At 41.6% G+C, this 21,221-nt stretch overlaps 1 protein-coding gene across 1 annotated transcript in view; it reads right to left on the bottom strand.

The window, feature by feature from the left end:
* LOC118569940 (solute carrier family 5 member 4-like) overlaps positions 1–21,221 on the bottom strand; it is an 80,681-nt gene that overhangs the window by 34,606 nt on the left and 24,854 nt on the right. The window contains exons 5-8 of the mRNA XM_036168233.1: positions 20,585–20,689; positions 14,264–14,369; positions 12,999–13,079; positions 2,844–3,064 (exon numbers count right to left, since the gene is read on the bottom strand). Coding sequence (XP_036024126.1) covers positions 2,844–3,064; positions 12,999–13,079; positions 14,264–14,369; positions 20,585–20,689 — 513 coding nt within the window. The remainder of the gene's footprint in view (positions 1–2,843; positions 3,065–12,998; positions 13,080–14,263; positions 14,370–20,584; positions 20,690–21,221) is intronic.

Below are 21,221 nucleotides of genomic sequence, written 5' to 3'. Positions count from 1 at the left end.
TGCAGACCTGGAAACTTCATCCTTACTGGGTAGTTTTCATAGAGCTGGAAGGTGCTAAACAAGCTATAAAAGAAAAGTCATCATTTGTTCTACTCAGTTGTAAACCCTGAAAGCTATAATAATGCCTGGCCTAGCAAGACATGACCATTGATTGGTGAAGTATAAACATGATCATGGGAATAAACAACTTTATAATTGAATTTAGGTCTCACTCTACAATATGAAACTCATACTTGGATGGTTATCATCCCAAGAACCTACAGCTAGACAAAACATGGGTCCTACAGTAGAAACTAATACTATTATGCTACTAAATGGACTTATTACCAAACTCACTGCTAATGGCTTATCCTTATACTCATAACTCAACTCTCATCTGAGAATCTTAGATTTTCAGTAAATGATTAACATAGAAAACCCATACTTGGCCAAGTACTTGGCAGAATAATCAGCTTTAAAAAGGAACATATATACTACTACTAACTCCTCCAAGGTTCAGAGATCAGTGAAGAAGAGGGGGCAGAAAGAGTGTAAGAACAAGAGGAAGTGAATGACTACAAAGAAATATCTGAACACATAGGGCAGCTGCTGTACACAGAAACTCAGTGATTGTGATACCATGCACAAAACTGTGCAAGCCCAAGCCAGACCAAATCCCACCATAGAGAAGGGAGTGGGGCATACAATCTCACCCATAACCATAGAGCAAAGGACAATTGTTAGCTGTTGAGAGAGGAAGAGACGGTTTCCTCTATGAGTTTAGCCCATGATAAGTTGGCAATACTCCAGTGGAAGACTACACATCCAACAATATTTGGATAGGTGATGATAGATAGATAGATAGATAGATAGATAGATAGATAGATAGATAGATAGGTGGGTAGATAGATAGATAGATAGATAGATAGATAGATAGATAGGAATTGAAAAAGGAAAGTTGAATTCTTAACCAACAGAAAAATCATAAAAATAAAAATCTCTCTAAAGAGAGAGATATAAGCATTTGAATCACTCCCACTTCCAGGAAAGTTAATGACAAAATTCTGATTTCATGTGTCACTGTACACTTGGAGGGTATCTATTTCTTCAGAAATAACAATGATTCCGACATGTCACAGAATATACTAAATACAGATATGGATCTATTTGCAGCCTTCTACATGTTGACATCCAGTTATGCCAGCACCATGTGTTGAAGATGCTTTCTTTTTTCCATTGTACAATTTTGGCTTCTTTGTCAAAAATTACATGTTCATAGGTGTGCGGATTAATTTCAGGGTCTTCAATTTGAAAATTGGGAATCAGTCTTCCCCAAGACCCAGCTATACCACTCTTGGGCATATACCCAAGGAATGCTCAATCATACCACAAGGGCACATGCTCAGCTATGTTCATATCAGCATTGTTTGTAATAGCCAGAACCGGGAAACAACCTAGATGCCCTTCAACTGAAGAATGGATAAATAAAATGTGGTACATATACACAATGGAGTACTACTCAGCAGGGAAAAAAATGACAGCATGAGGTTTGCAGGCAAATGGATGGATCCAGAAAAAAATCATCCTGAGTGAGGTAACCCAGACTCAGAAGGACAAACATGATATGTACTCACTCATAGGAGGATACTAGATGTAAAACAAAGATGACTAGACTGCTACTCACAACTTCAGGGAGGCTACCTATAAAACAGGACCCTAAGAAAGACACAGGGATCATCCAATGACAGAGAAATGGATGAGATCTACATGAGCAAACGAGATGTGTATGGGGGGTGGGTAATGAAGGGCAAGGATTAAGGGAAAGAGAGCTTAGGGGAGCAGGAGATCCCACCTGGTTCAAGAACAAAGAGGGAGAACAAGGAAAAAGAGAACATGATAAATGAAGACCCCATGGGAATAGGAAGAAGCAAAGTGCTAGAGAGGTTTCCAGAAATCCACAAAGATACCTCCACAATAAATGACTACTGGCAATGGTCGAGAGAAAGCCTGAACTGACCTGCTCTGGTGATAGGAAGGCCAAACACCCTAACTGGCGTGCTAGAACTCTCATCCAATGACTGATGGAAGTGGATGTAGAGATCCACAGCCAGGCCCCAGGTGGAGCTCCAGGTGTCCAATCAGCAAGAAAGAGGAGGAATTGTATGAGCGAGAATTGTTGAGACCATGATTGGAAAAAGCACAGGGACAAATAGCCAAACTAGTGCAAACACATGAACTATGAACCAATAGCTGAGGAGCCCCCAACTGGATCAGGCCCTCTGGATAAGTGAGACAGTTGATTAGCTTGAACTGTTTGGGAGCCACCCAGGCAATTGGACCAGGACCTGTCCTTAGTGCATGAGCTGGCTGTTTGGAACCTGGGGCTTATGCAGGGACACTTTGCTCAGGCTGGGAGGAGGGGACTGGACCTGCCTGAACTGAATCTACCAGGTTGAGCTGAATCCCCAGGGGAGTCCTTGCCCTGGAGGAGATGGGAATGGGGGTTGAGCTTGGGGGAGGACGGGGGGGGGGGAGGTGGGAGGGGAGGGAGGACAGGGGAATCCATGGCTGATATGTAAAATTAAATTAAATTATTAAATAAAAAATAAATAAAAGAAAATACTAAATACAATAATTTAGGGAACACTGAAACATTTAAATGAAAGAGCTGAACACATTTCTCTCTGCAGGTGAGACAAGTTCAGTGAGGAGGGCCCAAAACATCTGTTTTCTACAAGATGAGACATATAAAAGTGTTAGACACTGAATACTGTTTATGTGTTCAAAATAGAAGCTAGATGCTTTTACATGAGACAAGAAAAATACACATAAACACAGTCACACATGCAAACATAGATGCTCACCTGGTCTGCACACCAGTACCAGATAGCTAAAATGGTCATTCCAAATATCAGTCCTGGCCATGGAATGTCTCCAGTGATGGGATCTCGGAAGATGTGGAAGGAGTCCGGCTGAGGAGTGTAGCACTTGGGGCTGATTGTCAGGTTGTCCCCCTCGATTACAGAGGGGATGGCGTTCATGTACTTCTCTGTAAAGCTCTCATAGCCTCCGACTTCAGCAAACGCTAAAAAGGCATCAGATAAAATGTGTGAGAATTTCAAACACCTCATGTTCATTGCAGAGAAGTACTTGAGTACTACTCATTAGTATGGTCATGTCTTCAGTACTTTTCCCAATGATCCATGCATGCCTTTATAGTTTCTCCACTGGGATTGTCCATGGCAGAATATTGACTTTCACAGAGTACTCAACACAAATAATTCTTTAATATTGTTTCTTTTTACTTAATGAAACCATTTTACTATAATGAATTCACAAGTAAAAATGAACTAGACAACTCAATTAAGATAGCATTAACAGCATTTGCCCTTAAACAGGCAATTTGCCCAGTACCAAACTCTGTACAGCTCAGTGAACTTTCTATATAGTTATAATGGCCATTCTGAAGTGATAATGCTTTGTTTATTGTTTTACACTTTCACTATCAATTACATATTTATTCATTTATCAACCATGCTCCAATGTGCACATGCACACACAAATCTATGACCTTTGAACCCAGAAGATAATAAGCTTTACATCCTCTTTCATAACTCATGTGTTCTTTGGTCTGCAGTCTGTCTTTCCTCGTGAACATTTCTTAGTCACTTTCTCCTATACCCACACATATATCTGTTTACATATATACAAGAATACTTTCTAGGCTAGGATCTTTCTATCAGAGAGAACACACATTTTTTAAGTTTATTTACTCTTCTATCATCTATTACATCCCAACCACAATTTCCTATCCCTCCTCTCTTCCCAGTCCCTCCCCCTGCCACCATCACCCCATGTCCCCCAGATTCACTCCTCCTCCATTTTCCTTCAGAAAAGGGCAGGCCTCCCAGGGATGTCAACCAAACATGGCATATCAAGTTATAATAAATCTAGGTACATCCCCTCATATTAAGGCTGGACAAGGCAACCCAGTAGGAAGAAAAGAGTCTCATAAGCAGGCAAAAGAGTCAGAGACAGCCCATTCCCACTGTTAGGAATCCCACAGAAACACCAAGCTACACAACCACAACATAAATGCAGAGGACCTAGGTCAGACCCATACAGGATCCCTGATCTCTGTGTGCCCCAGGGGCCCTGATTAGTTGATTCTGTTAGCCAAAGAACATAAATTTTTGTTTGTTCATTTTCCTTTGTAAGTTTAGGCGTTCTCTCTCTCTCTCTCTCTCTCTCTCTCTCTCTCTCTCCCTTCCTTACTTTTTCTTCTTTATTAATTATTTGTTTGTTTACCCTTCTTTCATACATTATATCCAGACTACAGTTTCCCCTCCCTCCATTCCTCCCAGTTCCTCCCCACCTCCTCCTCTCTCTCCCAGATCCATCCCTCTTCATTTCCCTTCAAAAAAGAGCAGGCCTTCCAGGGAGATCAACTAAACATGGCATAACAAGTTACAATAAGACTAGGCACATACCCTCATAACAAGGCTGGATGAGGCAACCCAGTAGGAGGAAAAGGGTCCCAAGAGCAGGCAAAAGAATAGGATACTTTTCTTAATAATATGTATTCTAAGTCCATCCATTTTTCCTGAAAATTTCATAGTGAACTATGGGAAATTCCAGTTTCTTCTAAAAGCAACAGGAAGAATGAAATAGCTGTATATTAGTTAGGGATCTCTAGAGGAACAGAACTGTGTGTGTGTGTGTGTGTGTGTGTGTGTGTGTGTGTGTGTGTGTGTGTGTCATGTATTAAAGAGGGATTTATTAGTGTGGTTTACAAGTTGTGGTCCAAGAAGTGGGTTCTAACATCAGTGAAGGAATGCCTCAGTAGCAGGACATATGGACTTGCCAGTGAGAATGAGATCAAGAAGCCAAAGAGAAAAAGCTTCCTTCTTCTATGTCCTCTTCTGTGGGCTGCCACCAGAAGGGGTGACCCAGATTTAGGGTAGTTCTTCTCACCTCAAATGATTGAATAAAAAAAAAAAAATCCTTCATAGGAGTTTCCAGATGCTTGGGTTTTAGTTTATTCCAGATGTATAGTTGACAACCAAGATTAGCCATCACAAGTCTAGTTGACACACAATCACACATCCTTGTGTCATGCTTAATTTCCAAATGAAAACAATAACCAGATCATAATTCCACCTGACATGATATAAATATCCCACATACTACCACAAATGCATTATATATTTCAGAACAGGTGGTAATATCCCTTGAAGAATGTTTAGTCTTTCAGTGTCTCATAACTTAAATGTAATAGTAGCCACTGATTTTTATCTCAATCAATGTTATATTACACAATGAGAAAATAGAGTAAAGAAAACACAAACATTGCTTAATATATGTGTATATATGCAGGAACACAATTTTAAACAAAAGAAGACAGAAACACTCACGCCAACTACAATCCGGTCCTAGAGCTGGTCACACGGCCTCAGCTGGTATTTATAACTACTTTCTTCTTATACTCTTTTGAGTTCCTTCAATCTCCATGAGCACCACAGTAGGTCCTGTTTCTTTTCCTAGAGAAGTGACCCATGCCTTCATTCCTGAAGGGTCTGGGCTCTTTGCCATCCTGCCTGGATTTGGGTTGTTATCGTTTCCAATTGACTTTAATCACAGGACATGGTAAAACCAGGAGTCTTCCTAAAGCATTTCCTGCACTCCAGATACAATCTTCCTTATCTTCATTGTGGAGATGCAATCCAGTTTCCCCTGGCAGTCTGCTTCAATCGCCCCTTTATCTCCTTTTTAATCTGTTGGCTTGTGGGCAACAGATACCCAAAGCTCAGGGAGAAGTCTGAGCTTCCAGGTCAATGGGATATTTTTTTTGTGCCTCCAGGTTGTAATGCTCCCTATTTGGAACCAAAACTTCTAGGCCGTTTTTGTAGTGGGTCACCAGGAGTGGTAATAACCATGCTCACTTCTACCTCTTGATTCCTGGACCGGTGAGTTGGAGGCTGATTCAAAGCATATTCTGCCTTCTAGAGAACCCTGCTTCAGCCCTCCAGTGTACTGCCACTTAACTGACACTGTGGTATGTCTTCAAAAGGCCATTCCACCCTTCTAACAGGCTAGCTGCTTCAAGTCATGGGGGAACATGGCAAAACTAGAGGATTCCATGAATCTGGAACCATTGTTACATTCTTCTAGCTGTGAAGTGCATTTCTTGCTCAGAAGCAATGCAGTGTGGAATATCACAAAGGTGGACAAGGCATTTTGTAAGTCCACAGATGGTAGCTTTGGCAGAAACATTACATGTGGGAAAGGCAGATCCATAACCAGAATAAATATTTATTCCAGTAAAGACAAACTGTCACCACCCTTTCTACAAAGGAAATAGTCTAATACAGTCAATCTGCCACCAGATCACTGGTTGGACACCCAGGTAAGGGTACCATATTGGGGTCTCAGTGTTGGTTTCTGCTGTTGGCAGACCTGGAACTCAGCAGCAACAATAGCAAGGTCAGCCTTGATGAGTGGCAGTCCATGCTGTTGAGTCCATGCATAACGTCTATCTCTGCCACCATGGGCCAATTGGGCAATGACAAAGATAACTGGAGAAAGTTGCTATCTCTCCACAGAATGTGTTGTGCTAACTACTGCATTATTGCTAAAGTCCCCTTTTGGTGAACATTTGTATGAGATATGAATATTTTCACATCCTTTGCCCATTTGAAGACATCTATCCATGTATTTCTTCTTCAGATATCTTTCTCATCACTTATCCAATCATATTCTTCCTACATACCTGACCATCCAGCCAATCCATTGGTTACAGCCCATGAGCCAGTAAACAATCACACATCTGGCCATCTCTCCTTCCAAGCAAAATGTATGACCATGTGTACTGCACAAAGTTCTGCCCACTGTGAAGATTTCCCTTCACAGGCATCATTCAGGATTGTCCAAGAAAAGGGCTGTAATACTGCAGTGATCACTTCAGATGGTGCCTGTACAATGTGCACAACCATCAGTAAACTATGCCTTAGTCTTCTCTTCCTCCATCAACTGACCATACACCATACCCCATGAGGCTATAGGTGCATACTTGGGAGCAGAAGGTATCATAACAGGAGTAGAAACCATAGGCATGTGGGTAACTTCTACATGTAACTTGCTTGTGCCTTCAGGACCTGCTGGGCCTAATCACATATATGCCACTTTCATTTAATAATCGATTGGTATTGTGCACATCCTATTTTATAGCATTATGGTCAGACAGCACCCAGATCGTAATGGGTAGCTCAGGTAATATGGTAACTTGATGGCTCATTGTCAAATGTTCAGTTTCCACTAACACCCAAAAGCAGGCCAAGAGCTGTCTGCAGATGATGGTGAAGCCTTGCTTCAAAATTCCAAGGGTCTTTTCAGTGATTCACCAGCCAAAGCCTTCAGATAGCACCACTATCTGCCACTGACACCTCAAGTGCCCTCAAGTCTTCTGGATCACATAGTCCAAATGGTAGAGCAGTCTTTACAAGAGCCGGGACCTGTTAAAAAGCCTTCCCCTATTCTGAGCCCCACTCAAAGCTAGAGCTTTCTGAGTCACTTGGTATATAGACTAGAGTAACACATCCAAGAGGAGAAAGTGCTGTCTCCAGAATCCAAATAGGCCCACTAAACGTTGTTCTTTTTTCTTGGTGGTGGGAGGGGCCAGGAGCCATAATTTAGCTTTCACCTTAGAAGGAATATGCATGCTCTACACTACTGAACTCCTAAGAATTTCACTGAGGTAGAAGACCCTTGAATTTTGGCTGGATTTATTTCACATTCATATATATATATATATATATCACCATCAAGTCCAAAGTTATTGCTGCCTCCTGCTCAATGGTCCAATCAGGCTGTCATAATGTGGTAGATCAGTGTGACATTTTGTGAGAGAAACGATCAAGATCCCTTTGAGCAAAGTTATGACACATGACTGGAGAGTGCATATAGCCTGGAGAAAAAACTGTAAATGTATACTGCTGGTTTTACCAAGTGAAAACAAATAGTTTCTGGTGGTCCTTGTGGTCAGATACTGAGAAAAAGGCAAATCAAAAGAGGCGGGAGAAATCTACACTCAAAAATAGACAGATCATCCAGTCAAAGACTAAACAGAAATTTCGGAGCTAACTGACACTATAAACCAAAAGGACTTAAAAAATATTTATAGAACATTCCTCCCAAATACAAAAACTTTCTCCTCAGCACCTCATGGATCTTTCTCCAAAATTGACCACATATTCAGATACAAAGCAAGTCTCAACAGATATAAGAAAATTCATATGACGTCCCACACCCTATCTGACTACCACAGATTAAAGCTGAAAGATAGCTTCCTGGCATGGCAGCACAAGCCTTTGTAATCCCAGCAGTGGGGAGGCAGAGGTGGGTGGATCTCTGTGAATCTGAGGCCAGCCAGGGTTGCATCATCAGAACTTGGGGTTTTTGTTTTGTTTTGTTTTGTTTTGTTTTGAGACAGGGTTTCTCTGTATACCCTTGTTGTCCTAGAACTCACTCTGTAGACCAGGCTGGCCTCCAGAGTGCTGGGATTAAAGGTATGTGCCACCACTACCCAGTGAGAGCCTGTCTTTAAAATGAATAAATGGAAGATGTGGAAAGCTAACGAAGCTCTCCAGGCTCAGAAAGCTAGTAAGTTACAAGTTTCACAAGGCATTTGCCCTAGGTGCTAGAAGCCCTACACAACTGCCAGGAAGAAGGTCGTCTCCAGCCAGCGCCTGTGGGTTCTGCAGGAGCTCTGAGGAGGCAGCTGCCTCTCAGGTCACCTGGACTCTTCTAGTGACCTTTTACCCAAACTCCTGCAAGATCTCAGTAAACTTACTGGTTTAGTAAGCTAGAAAAAAAATTAAGGCTGAAGGTTAAGGCTGGGGGTTGGGGGAGGAGGGAGGACAGGGGAATCTGTGCCTGGTATGTAAAATGAATAGAAAATCTCATAATTAAAAAAAAGGAAAAAAAAAGTATAGAGTAAGGGACTAGGGGAGGGATGGATCTCCCTAGGAAGGGGAAATAGAATAGATGGTAATGAACGGATGAGATAAGGGGACTAGAAAAGGAGGATCAAACAGGGGGGAGAAGGTAAGGGGAAGGAGGGAGGGAATATGAGGAAGGACAGGTAAAACTACGGGTCATTTGAAGGGTCATATGGAAACCTAATACAGTAGAAGCTTCCTAAAGTATACACATATAGGAAGGCAGTCTAAATGGGCCAAATGATGGAGGAGACACAGTCCCTAACAGACATTTCTCATCACCAAATGAAGCTTCCAGTGCCAAGAATGGGTTATATCTAATCAAGTTGTTGGCCAAAGGGGTCCCATGGAACCCCCAAACAACCTAGTCTGTTGCCAAAGCTATTGGTTGCTTTCCACAAACTGACTTAGGTAAGGCCCTATAGCTGAAGATAAGACCTACAAAACTCATTGAACGTGGAGAAGTCGAGCTGGTGCCTATCTAGAGCCTTCACCCCTGTGGACTAATGTTCATGTACTGGAAGAGTACTCTTCACACTACCAAAGGTTATGGTAAATACCAACCCAGCTACAAACCCTTTGAATTACAGTGGTGACCTTCGTGCAAGATACACCAATGCAGTAGTTGCAGAAAGCTTGTAGAAGAAACTAACAAATATTTGACTGGACTTAGGACCTGCTGTATGAGCTATAACCCATACCTAACACTGGTTGGATGGCCAAGAAAGAACCTGAGACTAGATAGACCAAGAACCTATGGTAAAACCAAACACTACTGTTCTACTAAAGGAATGTAGCAATAGAATGATTCCTAAGACATTCGCCTATACTTGTAGATCAATGCCTTGCTCAGCCATCAACAGAGAAGTTTCCTCCTGCAACAGATGGGAGAAAACATTCACACTCAGACAAGGTGCAGAGAGTGAGAGACTTAGGAACAGCCCTAAATGGAATGTCTCCATCAAACCCCTCCCCTCAGACTCAGGGAACTCTGCAGAAAAGGAGGCAGAAAGAGTGTGAGAGCCACAGAGGATGGAATCAAGTCTTCTGAACACAGCATGCCCAGTGCACATATAAATTCATAGCGACTGTAGCAGCATGCACAGGGTCTGCACTATTTGGGGTCCCAGAGCTTGAAGACAGAAGTAGATGCAAGCCCCTGTCCTTAACCCAGAAGCTATCTCCAATATCTCCAATTTATAACCATGTCTCCAAGGACATCTCACTGGGGAAACAAACCACTCTTAAGGGTAGGCACCATGCCCAGCAGTAGGTGACCAACCCATAACAAATTCAATGGCATCTTTTGAGACTCTTCATCTCATAATATTGTTTTAGGGCTTGTTTTTCTTCCTGTCTTACAGGTCCATATGTGGTGTGTGTGTGTGTGTGTGTGTGTGTGTGTGTGTGTGTGTGTGTGTAATGGCTTCCAGTTTGGGGTTTTTATGGGATTCCTGTATGTGTGAACATGTGTCTCTGTATATGTATTTCTTTTGCTTATTTTCTTCTTTTGGTTTTTTTCTATTCTTATTTGTTTGTTTTTTTATTTTATGTTATTAGTATTCCTTAGATTCCTTTTTGTTTTCTAACAAGAGACAGTAAGGGGATGGATCTGGATGGGATGGAAGGGGGACAACTGAGAGGAGAAGGGAAATAGAACAGTAATTAGAATATGCTGTATGAAAAATCTAATTCCAATAAAAGAAAAGGAAGGATGGATGCCAGGAGTTACATATCAATTCTAGTGAAGTTTAGGGACTTCATTAACAATTCTGAGGCAACACACTGTGACCTTGTTTCATTCCTGTTGCTCTTATCCTCCCTGTCTCCCACCCAGAAAAAGAGCAACAGCAGGGATTTGGCCCACATTGCATGTTATAGTCCTTCATCTTAAGGAAGGAAAAAGGACCAGGATCTTGAGACAGTTGGCTACTGCACATCCGCAGACAGGAGCAGAAAGAAACTAATGCACCCAAGAGACTCATGCTCAGGCAGTTTCCTTCATTATTATTCAGTTCAAGGAACAGCCATGAAAATGGTTGCACCCACACCCAGGGTGGGGTTTTAACATCTCAAGTAACAAACAACCCCATGTAAATATGTCCACAGGCCTACCTGATCTAGAGTTCATTAACTGAGGTGCTCTTCTTGCTGATACTAAATTTTGGCAAGTTGGCATTTAAAATGTATGTACATACAGGTAACAGTATACAGACTGAGAAGGTTATATTTAGGAATATGTAAGTATCTGGGGGAAAATAGAGGCCATGAATTTGAAAGAAAACAAAACAGGTAATAGGAAGGCTTGGAAGGATGAAAGGGAAAGAAGACATGTTGTAAATGTATTATAATATCAAAAAAAAAATCCAACTATCAAAAAAAAAAGTCAAAGTTCTGTGCATTGTCCTCATACTGGGAACCTGTAGTAAAGAGCTGGCACTTACACAGTGATGGCTTCCCTGGAGAGCTGGTTTTGCTATAGGGGAAAGGCCTCCCCAAAGAGAAATCAACATGGTGGGTATGATGGTCTGACGCTTCTGAATCTGACAAACTCTAGAGTTGCCTAGGAGACATGTTTCTGGGCATGGATACAATGATAGAAAATCTTTGCACAGTATTTTGCCAACAGAGAATTAGCATATTGGATATTTAAAAAGCATAAAGCCTCCCTGAACTTGAGAGGTTGAGGAATGTGACAATCGTGATCTTGAGGCCAACCTAGTGAGTCTCAAGCACCTTGATCCACATCATTAGATCATGTTTAAAAAAAAAACTTGGGCTGGAGAGATGGCTCAGTGGTTAAAGAGTACCAACTGCTCTTCCAGAGGTCCTGAGTTCAGTTCCCAGCAACCACATGGTGGCTCACAACCGTCTGTAATGAGATCTGGTGCCCTCTTCTGGCCTGCAAGGACACATGCAGACAGAACATTGTATGTATAAATAAATAAACCTTTAAAAATAAATAAATAAATAAATAAATAATAAACTCAAAAACTTCAGCATCTGAAGAAAAATTCAGCTTCGTGGTATAAATGGGCAATGGGAGTGATCAGTTTTCAAATGAAGAATAATTGACCATTGAAAATATGACAAAATGGCTCAACATCTTGAGTCATCAGTCAAATCCAAACCAAACTACATTAGGATTCCCTCTCAATTCTGGCAAGGTTTCAGGACAAGTTATAATTTTTACTATTGATGTGAATGCAAATTAGTCCAACTACTATAGAAGTGAGTGAGGATGTTCTCCCCAAAGATAAAAACAGAACTACCACCTGATATAGCTATATCACTTCCAGATACGTGTCTTTAAAAACAAAAGTTAATGGACACCTGTAAACCCCTTTATCATGGCACCATTCACAATTTTATTTAGTCAGCCTGGGTGCCTGTTGTGGAACTCTGTTCTCTGGCATGGCATGACTATTCTCAAAACCAAGAGCAGCTGTGATTACATGCATGCTGTACTAACAAGGTAGATCCCACTGGCGCTCTCCAGCGGAGAGCAAGGAAGGTTCACAAGGCAGCACACTACATGCAGAAGGCTCCCCCCATCCCTGAGAAAATAAGCAGTTGGTGGTTACTGGATGAATGGATGTAGCTACTAGTAATATGTTTGTGTTACTGTAGGTATCACCTGGCCTATGCTCCTACAGGTAACCCAGCTAAACTCATTGGTCCATTAAGTTAGACTTGAATGAAAATATGGGGTTGTTACTTAGCTCCCCATCTGGGGTAAATAGGTATTTGTTCACATCTACCTAGGAAAAGTTCATATGATAGTGATGATCAACAGATAAATGGGCCTGGCACTACCAGTGCTGAAGAGATTTTCTTTGTCTACCCATGTTTTCTATTCACTAGAGCTGAAGGACACAGACAGCTAACTCTTAACATTCCCATTAAGGGAACTATAGGATATGAAAATATGATCCAGTAAAACTGGGAGGCAATACTACAGAGCAGACAGACAGAAACCTCTCCCATAATTTCCTAGCCCAGGGTACAACACACTGTACTTACCAAACCCCATGAGAATTAAAGAGCCAACCAGCATGATGAAAGCCTGGATAGTATCTGTGTAGATCACTGAGGCCAAGCCCCCTGTGGAGAGAAAATAATAAACCAGAACATTTTAGCCATGCATTCTGATTTCTCTGTCTTCACCTCTGGGCTCTCCTTTATCTCAAACACAGAAGTGAGTCAACAGGCAGCATGTTATAGTTCCCGTGGGAGCCACAAATTATCTTGGCACCACTTTCTCCTAAGTGCTTATTTATGTTTTAGTTCATTTCCTCTTTCTCTTGTCTTAATGAGATTCAAAGTTCTGTGAATTACGGTGGAGTTCCATCTTGCTGAGTTCTTGAATATTGCATAAGGGAAAAGAGAAGATTTTATACCCTGAAAGTTTATCATAATTATGTATTTAATTACCCCCATTTAGGTTGGTATCTCCTGTCTCAAATGTAGCAAGCCTTGTTTGTTTGGGATACACCGTTGTTTTATTAGTTGGAATCCAGAGATAATGACAATGTTGTGTGCAAAAAAAAAAAAAAATCCTCTTTAAATTCTAGACTCATTGGATTTTCCATCCAAAGGTGTTTCCTTTTGGGGAGCATGATGAGGAGACAAGGATGACCCAGAAAATCAGAGGTCAGGCCCATCACTCATGAATCTGAAATTGTGTTCAGTGCATGACAGTCACCTCAAATTATCTTAATTCTTCCAAGTCCGCTAGCATAACTGTACCAACTGATTCAAAATGTATGAAATAAGTTTAGTTTAGTATGCATGAGACACTAGACCAACATCTAAGATTCAGGAGAGTCTATTTGGACTATTGCCACAGACTTTCCACAGTCAACCTACCCCTGCAGCTCCTCTATATCAGTTGTGACAACCATGGTTCAATTCTGTGATCTGGCATTCTAGAGCAGTTTCAGCCTCACATTGTGTTCTCCAGTCTTATACTGGAACTGTTCCCTTGTCCAAGCTGCATCCCATCAGCATAATCTTAATGGTGATTTAGGTGCCAAACACCCAGCTGAGCGAGACCATAACTTCCCCAATCCATCTTTTTCTTGACCAATCCCCTTGAATCTAATCACAGGCATTCTGTTGTGTTTACTATAGTTGTGGTTCCGGTCCTGCGCTTTACTCCCATGGCGGCCATAGAATGATACCCTTAGTTTGGCGATCAGAAGGCTACAACTAAGGTTGCTAATCACAAATTGGGGAAAGATACACAGAACACAGTATGAATGACTAAAAACAAGCTGTGGACTCACCAGCAACTGTGTAAACAGCAGTGATAGCCAAGAGGATGAAGATTGCCAGGTAAAGATTCAATCCCAACGCTAGTTGAATGAATATGGCTCCGGAAAACATGCTCGACTAAAAAAGCAACAGTCCGGATGAGAAAGAAGCACGATTTCAGACATCTGCTTTTTGTACTCTTAACAGCTGCGTGTCCTTTTCCCGGTAGACTTGTGTTAATCTGTTGGGACACCACGGAGATGGTCCTACGACAATATCCCTGCAAACTATTCTCACTCTCTCTTCTGTACATTGGTAGCAGCTACTCAATCAAGACGTGAAATTAGGCGGAATGTCCCAAAAGCTTTTTCTGTATGTAGAGGCTTATCGGGGCTCAGCAATTGCTTATAGAAAGTCTCTTGATCAGAGTTCAGCAAAGAATATATACTACCATTAGCATTCTATCAATGAAAACTTTACGAGTATAAGGTTTTATTTTTCACATGGAGGATTAGGTCTGTTCAAAAAAAAAAAAATATGGCTGGGGTGAATTTGTTTCTCTGCTCTGAAGTATTTTAACTTCGAGGATATATTTATCATAGAATTCTTGAAAGAATTCACAGTCACACTTCTCTGCTGTTTCTAACTTACCTATTGAAAGGATGTTAAACAGCACATGGTGCTGGTTAGCGTGTGGAAAGGTCACGGTCATGACAGAACCCAGTGTTAGTTTTCAGAGCTTTATTAGGAGGGAAGTGGGGGGGGGGGGAGAAAGAGGAGAGCCAGGCCTAGAGAGGGAAAGATGGTACCGGAAGGAGGGAGCAGAGCCGAGCAGAAAGAGAGCAGAGAGAGCCTGGGGGTCTGCATGCGGCTTTTAAGGTGCAGCTTGTGTGACCACGCCAGCATCCCTTGATGATGTAAGATGCAAGACCCCGAGCTGCGCATGTGCGGGAGTGAGACCAGGATCCTACACAGGTGTTGCTCTTACAATCATTTTGAAGCCAAGGAAACTGAAGCTCAGACTAGTTGTCCTATGTCACCTGGACAGATAGTTGTAAGCTGAAGTTTTGAACCTGTATGATGCTCCTCCAAATCCCAGACTATTAAACACTTTGTTACCGTGCTCTTGTGGGAGTTTACTCGATGAAATGCAGACATTATCCTCGGATGTTATGGCTGAGACAGTGTTTTTTGTTTGTCTGATTTTGTTTTTTGAACCTTCATGAACTACTACATTAGACAGGATAATTTTATAGTCAAACTAACAAGAAAAAGATAATTATATGCGTCAAAAATGTACGGCATGTGGACAAATTGACTTCAGCCCTAATAATGATGATAGAAGGGTCTAGAAAGGAGAGAGATGATGACCTTTATGAAGGATGTGGGAATTAGACATTCGCATCTTGCCAACATCTGTTAGCTTGGAAGCAATGAATCAATTTTAAAAGTATAGATAAAGTTAGTCAAAATTTTCTCTGTAACCTGTAGGTGATTGTAAGAGTATCATTTTATATTCTGAACAAAGTCAGAAGAGACTAGGTGAAATTCCAAAATCAAACCACCAAATTCACTTTGACAATAGGATTCTCACTGAGGAAAACTTCCAGAAATAGGATAAATTGTATCTTTTTTGTATTTTTTACAAAATAGGATAAGTTGTATCTTTTGTATTTTTTACAAAATAGAATAAATTGTATCTTTTTTGTATTTTTTTACAAAAAAATGCTGAATTGGGGCTTAGAGGATTTTTTGTGTTATAGCTGAGGCAATTATAAAAACATTTTTTGATGTATTATAAAACTGGTCTGCTGGGGGGATTCCTGCAGAGCTGCAGCTAGTTTGATTCTGGAGTGTTAACACAGAGTTTTAATCTGCTTTTTGTGATTTCTACCTATTGTCTCCAGTACCTTCTATGAGAATCTTGTCTGAGAGTTTCCTGAAGGTGCAAAGCCTGTGCAAAACTTGATTGGGGAATGACCCAGAAAACTGTGGTTTTTCTTAACTGAGAATTTGCATTTGGCATTGTCCCTTTGGGAAGCTTAGATGAGAGGTGGGGATATGGAAATTAACTAACTTGCTAAAGATGTAAATTGGACAACAATTAAAAAAAAAAAAAAAAGCCCTTTGCTAAGCTATGAGTGAGTGAGTCAGATTGATTCCCCCTGCAGCTGGAAAGGCTAAAACTCATCCTTGGAACTGCCTGTGCGTCTTCTTTCCATGGACCCACATGAGCCCATACCTGATATACAGCGCTCGTCAAATAAATGGTGGCTTGGGTTTTCTCAGTTACGAAAAGAAGGAACAAACACGCATGGATGAAGCTGGTGAAAGCAAATCACTCTTCGGAAATTGACTGTCAGTAAAAACAGTGTGACTCCTGGGTGGGAATGCAAATGAGAGATGCTTCCTCTATAGCATGGGTTGGAAAAGAAGAGCCGGGATAAAACAAACAAAAAAGACTATTCCCAAAGCAAGACGGGAAAAGGAAGAAAAAAAAAAAAAAAAAAAAAAACAAAAAAAAAAAAAAAAAAAAAACAAAACAAAACAAAAAAAAAAACAAAAAAAAAAGACTATTCCCAAAGCAAGACGGGAAAAGGAAGAGAAAAAAAAAAAAAAAAAACATGGAGGGAGTGAACAGTGGAAAACATAGAGAAATAAGCTGACTCACTGGGAAACAAGCAACACAGAGCTTCCTTCTCCCCAGGAGGGGAAGGACAAGCAAAAGCTAAATCCAGAAGGTAAACCAGACAGCCCTGAGAAAAGGCTGGCAGTGCCCACAGGACACGTCCTCCCAGCCCTCACAGTGACTCCTGTGGTAGAATGTGTCAGCGCAGAGAGGAATTCTTCTCTGTCACTCCCCATGACTAAAAAGAGTGTGGCCATGTGCCATCTGCAGAGGGAGAGGGAGCCTGTCTTTGTTAGGGTTTCTATGGCTGTGATGAAACACCATGACCAAAAAAGCAAGTTGAGGAGGAAAGGGTTTATCCAGCTCACACTTCCACATCACTATTCTTTATTGAAGGAAGTCAGGACAGCAACTCAGGCAGGGCAGGAACCTGGAGGTAGGAGCTATTGCAGAGGCCATGGAGGAGTGCTGCTTACTGGCTTGCTGTCCCTGGCTTGCTTCTCCTGGCTTGCTCAGCCTGCTTTCTTATAGACCTCAGGACCACCAGCTCAGGGATGGCACCACCCACCATGGACTGTGCTCTCCCCCATTGATCACTTACAGCTGGATCACATGGAGGCATTTCCTCAACAAGGGCTCCTTTCTCTCTAAACACTCCAGCTTGAATCAAATTGGCATAAAGCCAACCAGAACAGAACCTTTTTTAAGATTTATTTATTTATTTATTTATTTATTTATTTATTTATTTATTTATTTATGGCGGCAGGCCAGAAGAGGGCACCAGATCTCATTACAGATGGTTGTGAGCCACCATGGGGGGTTGCTGGGAATTGAACTCAGAACCTCTGGAAGAGCAGTCAGTGCTCTTAACCTCTGAGCCATCTCTCCAGCCCGTGCCTGTTGTTTAATATTGGGCTATCCAAGACCTGAGAACATGGAGGAGTCATCAACCTGCCTCAGCTCCAAATCCAGGGGTAACCATTGGATGCAACGTTCAGAGTAGATAGCAAAGCAGGAGCAGCAGGAGGCTCAGCTCGGGCAATGATGTGAGGGACCCCACCCTTACTGAACAGAAGCAGACCCAATCAACTGATTATAACTTTGGAATTTGATATCCCTAAGGTCAGCAGAGAGATGATCCTCTGGAGCAACCTGTTTCCCAGGAGTCTCACTTCCGAGGAAACCAAGAACTCTGAACCACCTGACATCCACAGCTACATCTCTCTAGCAGTGAAATCAATGCTTAGCCAATTCTGTAAGTACTGAAACATATGCAGACACATGTTTCTCCATGTTTTGTTTGTTTCTCCACCTCAATAGACTTGGGAGACACGTTCCACCTCACCTAGAACATTAGCCAGTACACAGACACAAATTTAGGGATCTCAGTAGGCTGGTATTGACTAGGTGGAAGTTCCACCTCTCCCTCTCCCTAGACCCTCCCCACTCAGAAAGCCCGCCAAAGGCCAGCTCCTCCCCCCAGGGGCTGCTCAAGACCACAACTACAGGTTACTTAAGGTCTGGGAACCATATTTAACATGTGACTCCTCCCCTGCCTTTCCAAGGGTCATCCTGGGTTGTTTGCTGTTTCATTAATCCTGGATTTATTCGTTTGGCTTCATTGGCTTGTTACCTGAGTGGCAGCAGATACCCAACAGCCAGGGGTCAAAACTTATCAGGTATTGCCTGCTCAGCCAGAAAACTGAGAATCTGCATGTGATAAATACAAGTCCCCAGTGTGACAGGAAGGAAAGCTACTAAAATGAAGACAGAATATAAGCCACTATATGAAGTCACTATGGAAATCGGGGTGGAAGTTTCTCAAAATGCTGAAAAGGGAACTAGCATATGATCCAGTTATACCATTCCTGGATCTATGCTGTGTGTTCTACTGCAGAATGCAGGGATATTTGCTTGTCTTCATAGTAGCTAGGGAATAGAATCAGCCTTGATGGCCACCAGCTGATGAAGGAATAATCAAAACGTAGCACATAACACAAAAGGATTTTATTTAGTTGTATAAAAAGTTGATATTAGGAAATTTTCAGGAAAACAAAACTGTAAAATATACTGACTGGGGTAACCAAAGCCCAGAAAGACAAATGCCACACGTCCTATGCTTTTAATTTTTGGATTTGTGTTCTTAGAGTGTTTGTGGAGATACCTAGGACATGAAGGTAGAAGCAAAGGGAATACCAGGGACAGACAGTGGAAGGGAGGGTAGAAGAAGGGGGATGTGTTAAAAGAGAGGGTGGAGGAAGATTTAGACAGTGCTAAGGATATATATAGATATAGATATATATATATAGATATAGATATAGATAGATAGATAGATAGATAGATATAGATATAGATATAGATATAGATATTGGTTTTTTGAGACAGGGTTTCTCTGTGTAGCTTTGCACCTTTCCTGGAACTCACTTTGGAGACAAGGCTGGCCTCGAACTCACAGAGATCCGCCTGCCTCTGCCTCCCGAGTGCTGGGATTAAAGGCGTGTGCCACCACCGCCCGGCAAGGATATATTTTTTAAAAAGCTACATGGGAACCTAATGGTTTGTATAATAATTGAAGGGTTCAGAGGAAAGTATCATATACAGATTGGATTAAGAAAGAATATCGAGTCTTGAAGACAAAGTAGGGGAAATGGATCACTCAGTCAAAGAAATGTTAAATTAAAAAGAAAGAAAAGGCAAAACTAGGAACAGAACAAGTGTGAACTCTGTAACACTACAAAGGACCAAGCCTATGAATTATAGGTAGATAAGAAGGAGAAGAACCCCGGGTCAAAGACACAGAAGATATTTTCAACAAATCACAGAAGAAAATTTCCTAAATCTGAAGAAAGAGATGTGTATCAAGGTCCAAAACTTGTAAAGAACACCAAATAGATGGGAAGAGAAAAGAAACTTCCCATGTCATATAATAGTCAAAAAGACTAAATGTACAGAATTAAGAAAGGCTATTGAGAGCAGCAAGAGAGAAAGACCAAGTCACATATATGTACAGGCCCATCACAAAAATTAAAAAAAAAAAAAAAAAAACAACCAGGAACAACAACAACAAAAACCTGGAAAGGCATTACTATGCCTGCCTAGCTCCTCTGACTGTACAGTTTGTCTCCAGTCTTATGAAAGACATAAGATGTGCCCTCTCTATTGTTGAATAGCTCTTGCTTAAAGAGAAGTTTTACTATATATGTATATTACATATACATTTATATGTATATTACACAAGTATGTTACATATACATATATGTATGTATATATATATATATACATTTATACCCAACTTTCATATCCTTACTGACAGCAGATTTGCACTTTTTTTTTTTTTTAAGATTTATTTATTTAGTACACAGTATTCTGTCTGCAGGCCAGAAGAGGGCACCAGATCTCATTACAGATGGTTGTGAGCCACCATGTGGTCACTGGGAATTGAATTCAGGACCTCTGGAAGAGCAGTCAGTGCTCTTAACCTCTGAGCCATCTCTCCAGCCCACAGATTTGCACTCTTAAGGCTCATAGGATTTGATGGTCTACACCTCTATGGATACAGCCTCTCTAAAGTTCCCCCTTATCTCACTGATGCTTCGTAGAAAAACCTCAAGGAAGTTAAGGCTCCAGGCTGTTGAGAAAGCACACACCCCATCTTGTGACCTTGTCACCCCAATCGTATCAAGTGACCTCTGACAGCCCCACTGTCAGGGGGCATCAAACTCACGGAGATTTGGATGGCCACCATGATGAAGAGGGAGAGGACCGATAGGTAGATCTGGAGCCTCTTCCCACCAAACCGCTTCCTGAGGTATTCTGGCATGGTCATCACCTGCAGAGACAGACATCAACGGGAATTCACCTCAGAGCCTAAGTCTGCTAAGCACCTATGGACAGTGAAGTACTATGTATGGTATCTTGGGAATAATCAACTGGGAAGGATGGTAGAATCACAAGGTGAATCACAGGGAGGTCATTTCACAATTGCTTCCTGACATTTACTAGATGTATTGACCCTTGAAAAATAGTTTTAAATATCTTGTTATTATCTGTGAATCTCTGACAAGGTAGGCTACCTGTGTTCTCCTTCCCCTCCCCCATTCTAGTCCCTCCAGGGTATTTCTAACCCTTCCAACTCATGCCTTCTGTTCAGACAATCTCCACTCCCTTAGGACTCACTGACACTTGTGGCTGGACCCAGGATACCCCTTGTTCTGCCTCTGCTGTCCTCTATGGAGCCAGACCCTACACCCTACTTAAGACACTTCCAGCATCAGTCCCTTCCCCTTCTTGCTAGACAATTACCCACACCACCCATTGCCCTGGTCTGGGACTGTTTAGAGTCTGACCTCAGAGTTCCAACC

The sequence above is a fragment of the Onychomys torridus genome, chromosome 18, assembly GCF_903995425.1.
Source record: "Onychomys torridus chromosome 18, mOncTor1.1, whole genome shotgun sequence".
Lineage (NCBI taxonomy): Eukaryota > Metazoa > Chordata > Mammalia > Rodentia > Cricetidae > Onychomys > Onychomys torridus.
This window is presented reverse-complemented; position numbering and strand designations above follow the sequence as displayed.